A 14,392-nucleotide genomic window follows, 5' to 3' on the forward strand; every position below is an offset into this window, starting at 1 on the left:
ATACTTTGAAAAGAAGCGATTAATGCCAATACAAAATGAAAAATTACGTCGAGAGTTTGACCCTGGAATGGCTGCAATACAAGAAATTTCATCATGGGTTTTCACATTCACTCGAGTCTTCGGCTAAATATGTCAAAAGCCAACTTCAAATTTACAAAATCTTTCATTTTCCCCATTTTGGAAATTAAAGAAAAACCTTAATTACCTTGAGTTTTCGGTAAAATATCAAAAAGGTATTCATCTTACTATGGTTTCTTAAAAGAAATCATGTGAATGACAGCAAATGAGTGCAGTATAGTTAAAGGTTAATAAGAATTGCACATAAAAAAAAGAAGACGACAAAAGTCGATGCAAAAATTAACCATAATCAATTACAAAGTGCTCAAAGAAATTCCAAGAGAGTTTAGTTTAGATTCAAGACTATTTGGTTCAACTAATAAAATGTAAAATGAAAAGGAAAGAGGGACAGCCCCCAACTGCTGCATTCTAACATTCATTTTCTATGAGAATCTGCAACTACGCCAACTGGTCATATCCCCCACCAATTTCTACGAGCCTGCAATTCCTATACCAAAAGCAAAAATAAGTGAAGATTTCGACACGAATGTCTAACTAGAAAAAGAACCAAGTAGCAAAACACAGCATATGTAATATAATTACTTACAGATGTTGTGTTACTACTTCTTGTTTTGTAAGAGGAAACGTAGCAAAAGTGTGTTTGACATAGATGGTACCAGAAACCAAAACATAAAGATTTAAAATTGATCACCGCTTATAAACAAGTATTGAAACACAGCACATATACTATAAATTCAAACTAATGTTGTGACACTACTTTTTGTTTTACAAGAGGACGTACAACATTAAGAAAGGTTACAAGTGTGTGTGTGTGTGTGTGTGTGTGCGTGTAAAGAAAAAGAAAACCAAAGACAGATGGTACCCGAACACAGAGATTTAGATTGAACCTCATGAATGTCTAAGAACTAAAATACGCCAAGCATTAGACCACAGCTGATATACTACTATTCTTTTGTAAGAAGAAGTACTATAATAAGAAAGGTATTAGGCGTCCATGTAAAGAAAACATATCAATGACATGGATAGTATTTATGTTTAGTCACTCAAGAAACAAGCTATGCTAAGCCACAAAAACATCTACGCCTCATTAAGTTAAAAGCCTAAAACATTAGAAGTAAACTATGATATCACAAGGGCCGAAAATGATAAATAACAATCACAGCTCCAACTATGTTAAATTGGGCAAAAGTAACGAAAAACACCAACTAGATCTCAGAAGGAATGTCCCTATATAAATTACTTTATTCTACCAAAAGAGATACTTTTTTTTTATCCATAGAAACTAGAAAGGACTCACTAATACAGATCAAATACGTACTATGCTAGTTTTGCAAGTGTGTGTGTGTGTGTGTGTGAACAGATCAACAAAGATAAATAAAGTAATAAAAAGATTGATGAAATTAGAATTTAGAAATAGTATTAATCCTCAAGTCCAACCAAGAGTCAGGTCAAATGGTAGTTTATCAAAGATGGAATGAAGTTGCTAGTTTTGCAAGCACATGGAACAAAACACATGGTATTTGAACAGACCCATCAATGGTCTAGTCGGGAATGAATAAGCCTATTACATATTTTAAAATTATAAAGGTGTTGATAACGTATCACTTAAATCTAATGGGTTAGGCTTTAAAAAACCAATAAATTGTTTGGAAAAGGCTATTGCTTCGAAATTTGATCAACTTTTGCAGATTGACTAAATTCCCTTTTCCATAAACACAATAAAATCCTAAAATTGAGATTCATCCAAAAGTAAAGAAATGAAATCCATTTTTTGGAATTGAAACTTGCATGCATAATACGCAAGGACGAGCAGATAAAGTAAATTACCTAAGCGGAGCCAACGATGATGTTGTTAATAGGAATAAAGATGAGCTTGACGAAGAATCCGACGAATCCCATCACTACGAAACCGATCGCTGTACGGAAAGCCACCTTCGTGAACTCTGCATACGAAACAATAAACATTCAAAAAAAGAAAACCCAAAAATTCCAACAGATCCAAGTGTAAAACAAAAGGAGGCAAAGCCGAGACGGGAAGAAGAAATGGGGGGAATACCTTTACGATCAGGCTTGTGGCAACGCTTGACGAGGCGGACGCTGTCCTTGGCGAAGTCTCTCAAAGGATCTACCACGTTGTCAAGGGCGTCCATCTCTCTCTCCCACACAACCAAAATCGTATGTTAAGATGTTAGAGAGAGATTTCGAAGATTTCGAATATGAGACAAAGACGATTTGAGAGGAGGGCTAGTGTAAATGCAAAGTTTATAAAACGTCGTGGGAGAGTAGACTTCTTTAGTCAAATTTGGAAGCCATTTTCGGCAGTACGTACGTGTACCTATGGGCCGCCACTTTCGGCGGGCTTAGACAACCTTTCCTTATATTTGGACTGGAATTGGGCCTAGATTTTAGGCCCATTACATTGTTCACATTTTCAATATCTTTACCTTTTAGTGCGTTTAATTTGGGTTAAATAGCGATTTGGCCATTAAACTATACTACATTTCTCAAATGGTACTTGTGATTTTCTTTTTCTCAATTTAATACGTATGAAATCATTTTGCCCTCACCCTAAGCTGTTACGATAAGTGACGTAACATTATAAAGTAATGTGTGATTCACGTATGGCATTATATTTATAGAAATAATTCCTTTTAATTTCCACGTTTTTTAGTTTCACCAGAATTAATTCAAATTGTTAGGTTTCTTTTTTCCTTTTCTTTTTTAAGTGTGTTTTTGGGTTTCTTTACCGTTTCCTTTCAAATAAATTTAAGATCAATTTTTAATCTTATACTAGGCCAAAGTTGTAGATTTGGTTATTGTTATTCAAATTGATTATTTTTAATATTTATATTTTTTCAATTTTAAAAATATAATCTGACAATAATTAAATCTATTAATTAAAATAACATTACTTTTTCATTAGTATTATGCATACACAAAATATTATATATGTAATAATATATTTATCATATAAAATTATGAAAATAATATAAACATACAATGTTGTTTGAACCAAATCGAACTACAAACCAACCAAAGAATCACCGATTAAATTAAAAACCGATATGAATCGATTAAATTGACTAAAACCAATCTAACTGATTCTTTTTTTTTTTTAATAATTTTTTTCAAACTAGTTGGATTGGTCTAATTTAACAACTATAGGTTAGGTGTTGAGTGGCATTTCAAATTTTTAAAAAAATAGAAATTAAAAATAAGGGAAAAAAAACACCACATATTTCAGCTATCTGATTTTATTATTATTTTTAAATAACACATTTAATATGGGCATACTAAGGTAATCCTCTAAAATATACTGAAATATTTTCAAAAATTGAATATGCTCATGTTCCACATGGCTACATCCAACACTTCTCAAATTTGGGTAACATAAATGCCTATTATCTGACGGGAAACTAGTAGAAAGTAATCATGATAATGAAATTTATATAAACATAAATGAATCTCAATCCTTACAATGAAAAAAATATGAAGAGAAAAAGAAAGTTCTTCAACTATATTACTGTCAAGTATAGGTATGCTATCAGAGGTATGTTCAAGTTTTTTCATACTTTTCCATGCATTTGAAGGATAGGCATGTCGGATATGGATGTCGAAAATAAGTACTTTGACAAGAACGAAATATCAGAGCAACCAAGAGTCATTCACCAAATGTAATGGACTTGAAATTTTAGGGTGTTCATTCATAAGAAAATATATAAGATACAGAGAATCCTTTAGAACACAACAAAAGCGGATAATTAAACCCAAAAACTGCACAACATTAGAAGATCTTTTGATTAGGCAAAGTCATAGCAGCAAAAGCTATTTGTTTTGCTGCACATCAAATGAGTTAAGTGTCTTTGAGATGTTTCTAAATAAATCACATTTAAAAGGTAGTCTTCCACAAACAATGGCAGACAGGTCCATATTCATAAATCATAAGCAACCAAAATTTCTAGTGGATTACCCCAGTGCATCACGCCATTTGCCATGCCATCGAGCAACCATATCGGACCAATGAATTGCTTAGCTGCAGAAAACAACAAAATTATGCAAGAGTTTAGATGACGGCTGGTACGTGACAATGGTAAATGAACGGCTTGGAAAGCAAAAGAGAAAGAATAATTTGATAAACCAATCCTCTTTCTTTTAATAGACAACACGGCAATTGACGCTTGAATGGAAATATAACGGCAGAGAAATGCACTTCCAAAAACCTGGATTTGCCATTTTTAGATACACAACAAGAAAACATCCTTCCAAAGTGGCTTAAACACTAGCAAAATCCTCACTTAACAGTATTCGAGATCAATGATAATAAATAATAAATCGGGTCAACCAGAACTCGGAAAACTCATGTCCAAGGCCTGGCCGTTGAATGGGTCTACATAAAGGTGTAAAATGCACTAACTTGAAGATAAAGATCCAAGAAAAGCACCATGCAGACAAAGAGATTTTAACACAGATGAAACGAGAATGCTTTTACGTAATCAAAAGGTAATAAACAAAACAGGCATTCTTAACATGCAAAATGATAATTAAAAAACAATTCAATAATTAAAAGAAATGTCAGACAGCACGGCATAAAATGCAAGTGCAAAGAATGAAAAAGGGATAAAAACAAACATGCCAAAGAGATTAACTATACATATCCCGATCACTAAGACTATCAGGACAAGCAACAATACGACAAACACAAGCATAGTTAGTTGATGAACCCACCAAAAACCAACCAACATTCATGAATGACTAATACATGTGCCCCATTCCCACCCAACCCCACACGTTCTTCGCTTTTCTTGCTCATATACCCTTTCTGTTGACCAACAAGTTCAAGACGGTGTGTATCCATTTTTGTTCTTGTCATAACGATATTTGATGTTGTCTATAATTTGTCAAGAAATGCCCACGGCTACTTGTTCTAAATGAACTCTCCTTTTTCTATTGTCAAGCTTTCTTAAGTCTTAACCAAATAGTTTAGCGATGCGACGAACATAGCTTCTCATTCTAAGCAGGTTCTGCTTGTTCTTTTCAAGCTTTCCTATATGGCATCCATCTCCAGAGCTACTGAATAAAAACCAATTATGTTTCATTGTACAAAACTACCTAAAGCATCTACAGAAACGAAGCCTGCTCAAATTACTTGTAAGCATATCATCACTACCATCACTGCCTAGCATCATTTCAATTGTTGTAAAGCTAACTAAGTTCGTCTAAATATCAATGACAAAAGATTGTAATTTGACCTGTAAGCAACTTCAACCCACCAAATAGGATCTTCATACTATAACCATCAAGCAGAAACACCGATGTCAATAACCAGTTCTTGGCAAGCGAAACATAACAACTGATCAAGAAATATAAAAAAATGCAGACCAGACATCGAGACGTATACTCAACTACAATGATCATACTAGACATATGGAAGCAACTCCATCTTGAACCAAAGTTCAAAGCATTGGAGATATTTAGTTATCATAAGTTGAGAACCCTATAAAAGAGGCAAGAATCTCAGACAAGTTGTAGCAAATGTTCCTTATTCTACAAACTGATAAAGAGTTCAAGAAAAAAACCTAAACTTTGAATGGAATAAAAACAATAGTTGTCTACATACCCTTGACCGTCAAGATTCCCCTGACCGCCGCTACCTCCACTGGCATACGACCCATCGTCAGCCCCCGCCGTCTGCCAAACACTCTGCCAAGCCTGAGAAGGAGGCTGAGCATAAATACCACCGGTTGGATCGACGGCGGGCCTTCCAATCATCATCCCGCCAGGTCCAGCAGGAGCGCCAGCAGGCTGACCCATGGGAGGATAAAAATATGGCACCCCACTGGCAGTGGTACCCACCATCCCACCCAGACCAGCCTCATCCTTGATCTCGTCCCTGGGCACAATATCCACCAAGAAATCGAAAATGTCGGTCCTAGTAATAGCCGCCGCGATGTCGTTTTTCTGAAGCGTCCGTCGCTTGTTCTCCTCGGCGTGAAGCCAGGAACGGATGGTAAGCTCCAGAATGAAAAGCTCACAGGCTTTGGCGAAGAGAATAGGGGCTTCAGCGGAGATCATACGGACATCTTCGTCGGCTTTCATGATCTTCTTGATGCGAGCAAGAGGGAGCTGATGGTTCTTGAAGTCGTTGACTTGCTCAATTTCTTGGCGCTGGTAAGACCAGAACATTTGGAGCTGTTGCTGCTGCTGCTGGAGGAGGTGATGAAAAGGAGCAGGCGGAGTGGCGGCGATGGCGGCGGAGGAGGAAGGAGGAGGAGGCGTAATAGAAGTAGTGGGAGGCTGAGGAGGGTAAGAGGAGGACTGGGCTTGCTTGTTGTCGTCCATTGGATGTAGAATCAACGGCAGATGGATGAGCTTGATCAAAGGGATAGGGTGGGAGATGGCGATGCTGGTAGTGGTGGTATTTTTAAGGATCAGCTAGATTAAACTACAGCCATTTGCAGGTGATTGAGTTTTTTTTTTAATTTAAATTCTTTTATGTGCTTAATATTAAGAGTAAGAATTTTATTAATATTTATATATTAATTTTAAATAAATAAATTTTAATTATTAAATAGTAATTCAGATTAAAAAAGAAAGAGAATAACTGAATAAGTTCTTTGATTTAATTGCTTTTATTTTATTTTCTTGGTTATTTATTTTAAATGATAAGTTTATATTAAACAAATATATATGAAAGTAGAGAAATTTTTTTGGTGGTTATTGATAAAATGGTAATTTTAAAAATACAGTCAACTAATAAATTGATTAATTGGATTAGCAGTAAACTAATAACACCAGGCTCAATTCGAAAATGTATAATAATATCGATATCATGCGATTGCTCCTCATTTATTGTAATAATATTTCGTTATAATAATTAAGTTTTTGAGAAAATTAATTTTATATTTTATTTTAACTTTTCATGGTAGCTTTTGACTTATAATAGCAATAGTCATGCTCGTAAAATATTTTTTATTAAATTAGTTATCTATAATAATATAATGTCTAAAATTTTAAGTAAAATTATAGTTATTTTATATAAGGAAACATAATAATTATAATTTAGAACTTTTTTTTCTTCACAAAACAGGCATTCATTAAAAGAAGGGATTGGTCTTAAAAAACTGGCAAAATAAACCGACAAAAGCAAATGAAAGGACAACCGAGACAGGAACAGCCACATAAAACAGGAAAAGCAAAAGTACATAGAACGCTAAAACTAAAAAAGAAAAACACAACAATCCCTAAAAGAAACCTACAAAATACCAGCCAAACCTTTCCTTTCTCCTTCGAAAAACCATTATAGCCAAACTGAAAAGGAAAGCCAGCTTTGAAGAACGAACATCGGAGATTCAAAGAACCTTTTCCAAAACTTCAAAGCCCATAGAACTCCTCATCGCTGACGACTCCAATCCAACCAGTCATCTACCACCAAGATTTTGACAGAACCTAGAGCCTTTTCAACCCAAAAGCAAGGTGAAAATTGTCTTCTCCCTTCCAACACCAAAGCATGAGCCGCCCAATTAGCATTTCTTGGATCAAAATGGTAATTCACCTCCTCTAGATAGCCCTTAAGTATCCGAATATTCTGAGAAATAGGTCTGAGAATGGATCTATCTTCCTTGACTATTGAAAGCTTCTTGATAATTGTTAGGGAATCCCTCTCTAGTAAAACCCTCCTGAACCCTATATTAATTGCAAAGAGGAGAGCACGTTCACAGGCCCTAGCTTCCGCAACAAATGCATCTGTAACTTCGGCATAAGAGTAAATACAAGCACCCATAATTAAACCCTCTTCATTACAGGCTAGAAAAGCCACAGTAATGCGATTAGAATCGCCTTGAAAAGAGGCGTCAGAATTAAGTTTAATAACCCCTGGGTTGGGGGGTCACCACAACTCATCCACAGAAGGTTTTAGATTAACTACTGGAACTTTACACAAGCTTAACTCATAGGCATAACACTGAACAAACCCCAACAGATCCTGCTGGGAAAATTTCAAACCTTCATGAACCACTTTATTACGTTTAAACCAAAAGACTTAAAAAGAAATAGTTAACAACTTTCTTGTATCTTTATCAGCTGTTATAAAAGTGCTCACTAACTGATTTTTACCATTCGAGATAATCCTGTTGCAATCGGTCAAAAGATTCAGAGACTGCCACAGTTGTCGTAGTGCTCCACAACACCACAATAAATGGTCAATATCTTCTGGCACCTCTTTGCACAGAGGACAACATTGTCTACTCACAATCTTCGTTTGTTTAAGTTACTGTAATGAGGCACGTAGCTTTGTAATAGTCGCCACATGAATTTTAAGTTTGAAGGAGTTTGTAAATCCCAGAGCGACTTGTAGAATTGTTTGTAAATGTCTGTAGTAGTCGAATTATGACCAGTATATTGTCTGTCTGCTGTAAGTAAGGCTCGGTATCCACTCTACACTGATTACTCCCCAGTGACATCATGTCACCAAACCAGCATGTCTCGCACTCGTGAATATGCAAGAGGATTTTTGAAAATACAAGTAGCCTGCTTATGGTCAACAATCCAACAAATGACTTCCTTATTCCAGGTACCCGAACTAACATCAATTAATTGATTCACTGTAGTCCATTGAGTACTCATACTCTAAACTAAAACCCTACTACTACTAGGGCCAGGCAACCAAGGATCATTCCAAATATTCACAGCCTCGCCACTACCAATACACCAAAGTAAACCATCGAAAATCAACTCTCAAGCACTACATATGCTTCTCCAGGTAAAAGAGGGGTAAGAGCTAACTCTGGTTGACAAAATATCTGAACAAGGATAATAACGGGCTTTAAAAACCTTCGCTAATAGGCAATTAGGCTGAGATAGTAGACGCCAAACCTGCTTAGCTAACAAAGCTTTATTGAACAAAAACAGATCCTTAAAACCCAACCCACCTTCAGATTTGGGAATGCATAGCTTGCTCCAAGTACTCCAGTGAATACCTCTAGTTGATTTACTATTAGACCACCAAAATTTGTTCAAAATACCTTCAAGCTTTTGACATAGAGTTTTTGGTAAAGCAAAAAATTGCATCACATAGACTGGAAACACTTCCTTACCTCCTATCAAGAGGTATTGGAGACTCCAACTCTCAATCCTCTGCCTAAACCGATCCACGAAACTTGCAACAGCCCATCTCTTTTTCCTCCCAACCATCATTGGCAGACCCAAATATTTTTTCAGATTTGTAGCCACCTTAACTCCCAAAATGCTGGTCACCGCATCCCTCTCAGCACAACCCACACTCGCTCCAAAATAAATAAGCGACTTATCAAAATTTACTTGTTGCCCCCAAACCATTTCATATTCCTTAATGATATTATGTACAACATGAGCCCCATCCATCTAGCATCAGACCTTTATGTTTGGCTTCGTTCAGTAATAAGGAAATACCTTTAGCATAAATTAAAAAAAAAGTAAAGACTTAGTGGATCACATTGCCTCAACCCCCTTGATGGAGAAAAATAGTCGATAATACCCTCATTAATTTCCACTGTATAAGTAACCGAGCAGACACACCGCATGATGAGAACAACCCAATCAGAATGGAAACTCAGTCTCAGTATCATACTAGCCAAAAAATCACATTCAAATCGATCATACTCTTTACTCATATCGAGTTTAAGCGCAAAATTGCCCTATTTGCCTCTCTTCCTCATTTTAAATGAGTGTAAAACCTCATAAGCATTTAAAATGTTATCCGAAATGTGCCTCCCTAGAATAAAAGCACCTTGAGCTTCGTCAATACAATATCCTAGCTTAAAACTCATTCTGTTCACTAAAACTTTCGAAATAATCTTATATATCACATTACACAAGCTTATAGATATAAACTGAGAAAGGTTTTTCGATTTCTCGACTTTTAGAATTAACATTATGTATATTTATTAATCTCTCCCATCTCAATTTCCTTATTCAAGATAGACAAACAATAATTAGAAATGTCAGCCCCCACAAGATGCCAATACCTTTGGTAAAACATTGTTGGGAATCCATCAATTCTTGGGGCCTTAAGAGGCACCATGGTCTTCAGCACCTGTCAAATTTCATCCGCCATAAAAGGCTTAAGCAGCTCATTATTCATGCTCTTAATGATCTTTTTCTCGACAAGGCCAAACAGACGAGCCTCACCACCAGCATCGGACGCTGTATAAAGATTGCTAAAATCCTACAACTCAACCTGCAACAACTTCGCCGATTGCGAAACCCACCGACCATTCTCCTATTCCAGTCTGACAATTCTATTACGATTATAACGAGAAACGACTACTTTATGAAAAAAACTTGTATTTCTGTCCCCATTTTGCAGCCAATTCACCAGCGCACGTTGTTCCCAAAATAATTCCTCTTTGTCGGCTTCTAAATTTAACCCTAATTGCACCTCTATAATTTCAGTCAAATCACATCAGAAGGGTTCAGATCATAGAGGTCAGACAAACGTTTCTCCAAAGCCACTCGATGTCTTTTTTGTTTTTAGATCATTGAACGAATCCAAACTTGAAACAGTTGCCCCTCATTAGCTAACTTATCAGGGACACTAATATTTGAGTCATCCCAAGCCTGTCGAACAGTCGCTTCAAAAGAGTGGTCTAAGCACCACTATGCTTTAAAATAGAAGAGCTTGGGCCCAACGGGTTCATCACGACATAAATTTCCAATCGTATTCAAAAAGACCGGACAATGGTCAGAAAAATAGTGACTCAAGTGCTCTATCGAATAACTAGAGAAAAGAACCATCCAGCCCAGGCTCGCAACTCCCCTATCAAGCCTCTCCTGGATATTAGAGGACCGAAACCTTCCCCTTTCCCACTTGAACCACCGACCAACGAACCCATATCATTGAGACTACACTCCTCTAAAGTATTTCTAAACTCAAACATTTGTCGTTCAGACCGGAGTCGTCTTTTTTTTTCTCAAAAGAGCGGGTTATCTCATTAAAATCCCCAATCACTATCTAAGGGACCGATTGATCATTATCCAGTTGACGAAGAAGCTCTCAAGACCGCCACCGACATCTCTCATCTAGGTTCTCATAAAAACCTGTAAATCTTCAGATTTCCCCATTTTCATTATCATAAATATTAACATCCACATGAAAATAAGAATAGCTTCTAAGAGAGACCAGCGAGTTACCTTTCCAACCCAACGATAAACCTCCTTTTGAACCAATAGTACCAATGTCAATAGCATTCACAAATCCACATTTCAATTGTACCGTTTCCATTTTCTTAGCATTTAACTTTGTTTCCATAAGAAACAAAATTCGGGGATTAATGGCCCGTAATTTATTTCGGAGCCTATTAATTGTCCGTGACCTCCTCAAACCACGGACATTCTAGCTAAGGATCTTCATTGTAGCCGACTGCTTTGTCTTGCAAAGTTGCAGATATATCATGACTACTACTAACGGAAGCATTACTCGAAGGATGAACCAAGTCATTCACCATATACTGGTGTTTCTTGCCTTCCAAAGAAATGAGCGGGTCATTTTCGTCATCTTCCTGTAACTCCATGGGCCCCTTCCCACAATTGGTCCCAACTAAAACCCGAATATCCAAATTTGAACATTTGTCAATCCCCTTAATTACCTGCCTAGACCCATATCCAATAGGAATCAAATTAGGATTAGGATAAGATTGGGTCAATTCACTCCCCCAATTATGCTCAAATTCCTTTTCGTCTGCGAAATTTTTTCCCCGAAAATTCATTTCCTTTTTCAACATACAGTATTCTAAACCATCTGCTTCCCTCAACCACCTACTGGCCGATATATTTTGCCGGCGCCTAGCCGCACGTAAGGAGATATCCCATCCATAAACAATTTTGGATGGCTCAATTCTGGTACGAAAAGGACAGAAACTTTCACCATGCCCCAGTTTGCCACAAATAAAGCAGAATAAACTGAGCTTCTCATATTGGAACCTGGCATATATAATCCGGTCTTTACCGATCAAAATCTTTTTCTTCTTTTTCAACGAGGTTGTCACGTCCAGACGAATCGAATTCGCACAAAAATTTGAGATCCCATTAACGAAAATGACATATCATATTTAAGAAACTGCCCCCAAAAAGTTTCTAATTTGTTTGGCCATAGAATCCGTCTTCAAACCCGGGGGAAGGTCATGAATTTGAACCTAGAATTCTGCCAGATTTAATAAGACTAACAAATGATTTTCTCTCGTCTGGCTCCTATGAAGCAAGAGTAAATGGTTGTTAAAGAACCATGGTGTTCCCATAAGAACTCTCTAAATGTCAACTTCATGAAAGAACTGGAAAAAAAACCATTTCTCTCCCAAATCAGAAATACAGATTCCTCTGATAGGATGCCAAAGATCCGCCAAAATATTCCGTAATGAGGGAAAGTGAACGACATTGTCAGTCAAACAGCGGCCCACTAGACAAAGATAGTAGGTCTGATCCACTGCCCCAATATCCTCTTGGAATGGTTCTTCTTCCTCATCAATTAAGTCCAGATTAGCCAAATCTTCCTTCATATTCCAACCATAAACCCCTAGAAACTGAAAAACCCAAGAACCGTGTCAAGAGACAGACAAAACCCTTGTGTCAAGAGATAAACTTTTTTTCAATCCGGTAACTTAAATGAAAACTTTTAAATTATCCAATAATCACTTTGTAACAATTTGGAACATTATAAACTTATATAATTAATTTAATTTGATAACCCATACTATATTTTAGGTAGATAACTTATACTAATTAATTGAATTTGTTAGTTTTATGAAATTGTAATAAATGATAAGAAAGAATGTAAAAATAAAATATGCATAAAAACAATAATACATGCAGCTATTGTACATCTTGTAATTTTGTTGGTTTGATTCTAATTTCTTTATTTTTTAACATATTTCTTACTTTCTTTATTTAATGAAAATTTATGATATGAATTTTATAATAGGTTTACAAACAATTATCTCTTTACGATAGCAAGTTGCTATAGGTGCAAAGCTTGGTAGACAAATGGAACTGTTATAGAAAGGTTGGTTGTGTATATTTTACTAATTACTTATTATATTTAACATTATTTTGAATTTTACAAAATATATGTAATATTTAAATTAATATTTTATTTTATATGCAATATTTATTGAAAATTATACCATCAAAAATTTATTCAAATTGTTAAATGTAAACTGCACCAAAGTTATTAAATTATTACTAAAATCATTGTTTGTCATTTAACTTTAAAACGTTATAAATGAATTTTGAACTATTCAAAGTTTTTATTTAAGTTATTATCCTACTAAGTTTTTATTATTTTAAAAAATATAGCTAGCGAGCTCCAAGCCACGATTCAACCATTAGTATAGTGGATTAATACCCATACTTTAGATCCAAGTTGACCTGATGGTCAATGTCCGAGATCGAAAAAAAGAAGCTATTTGGATTATGGTTCGTAGATTCATGATGTTCAAAATTATTTCATAAAAAATTGAAGAATGGGAAGGAGAACTTTCAATTAGTGCAAGCAGTGCGAACAGAAAAAGCTATACAACAACGATTTTAACAACCCAGTGATTTGAATGAAAACTCTCAAACAGTTCTATGACCATTTTATAACATTTTGAAGTTGTGTGACCAAAACGTAAAGTTACTATTAGTTTATTAACCTTGGGTGTAGTTTACCCAATTGTTAATAGCTATTAGGATAAACTACACCCAAGGGCACTAAACTATTAATAAGTTTACGTTTTGGTCACTCAACTTCAAAAAGTTACAAAATCGACGCTGAACTATTTGAAAGTTTTCATTCAAGTCACTGGGCTGTTAAGTTTTTTTTTAAGTCCAATTAGCAAGCTTCAAGTGACAATTCGGTACCCATTATCGAGTAGAAGAATATATCTTAGATCCAAGTTGATCTGATGGTCAGTGTAGGAGATCAAAGAAGAAAACTGTTTAGATTTTAGTTCGTAAATTCATGACGTTCAAAGTTGTTTCATGAAAAAAAAACTTATTTGTAGAAGAGAAGGGGAAGAAAAACTTTCAATTGCGGCAGGCGATGTGAACAAATGAGGTTATACAACAACGATTTTAACAGATCAATGGCTTAGATGAAAATTTTCAAATAATTTAATGACCATTTTATAACTTTTTAAAAATTTATGACTAAAACATAAATTAACTAATAATTTAATAATATTAGGTATTGCTTAACTTAAAATTAACTAATAATTTAATAATATTAGGTATTGCTTAACTTAACTATTAAAAAATTAGGAATATAGTTTGAATGGCCCTTTGAAAAAGTAAATGCTTTATAGGC

General features: G+C 35.4%; 2 protein-coding genes across 3 annotated transcripts; both read right to left on the reverse strand.

Annotated features, from left to right (window-relative positions):
- Positions 1-322: 322 nt before the first annotated feature.
- LOC108476997 (protein transport protein Sec61 subunit gamma-1-like) lies at positions 323-2,355 on the reverse strand. 2 transcript variants are annotated; one of them, XM_017779397.2, is made up of 3 exons: positions 2,135-2,355; positions 1,906-2,021; positions 323-556 (listed from the first exon to the last, which is right to left on the reverse strand). In XM_017779397.2, the coding sequence occupies exons 1-2, from the start codon at positions 2,226-2,228 to the stop codon at positions 1,906-1,908; spliced, it is 210 nt and encodes a 69-aa protein (XP_017634886.1). In that variant the 5' UTR covers positions 2,229-2,355; the 3' UTR covers positions 323-556. The 2 variants fall into 2 exon arrangements, with proteins under 2 accessions (XP_017634886.1, XP_017634884.1); XM_017779395.2 differs by having other exon boundaries at positions 323-565; positions 2,135-2,348.
- Positions 2,356-3,756: 1,401 nt separating this feature from the next.
- On the reverse strand, positions 3,757-6,563 carry LOC108477044 (nuclear transcription factor Y subunit C-1). The gene is made up of 2 exons (XM_017779467.2): positions 5,696-6,563; positions 3,757-4,111 (listed from the first exon to the last, which is right to left on the reverse strand). The coding sequence occupies exons 1-2, from the start codon at positions 6,415-6,417 to the stop codon at positions 4,108-4,110; spliced, it is 726 nt and encodes a 241-aa protein (XP_017634956.1). The 5' UTR covers positions 6,418-6,563; the 3' UTR covers positions 3,757-4,107.
- Positions 6,564-14,392: the final 7,829 nt, after the last annotated feature.

The sequence above is a fragment of the Gossypium arboreum genome, chromosome 12, assembly GCF_025698485.1.
Source record: "Gossypium arboreum isolate Shixiya-1 chromosome 12, ASM2569848v2, whole genome shotgun sequence".
Taxonomy (NCBI): Eukaryota; Viridiplantae; Streptophyta; class Magnoliopsida; order Malvales; family Malvaceae; genus Gossypium; species Gossypium arboreum.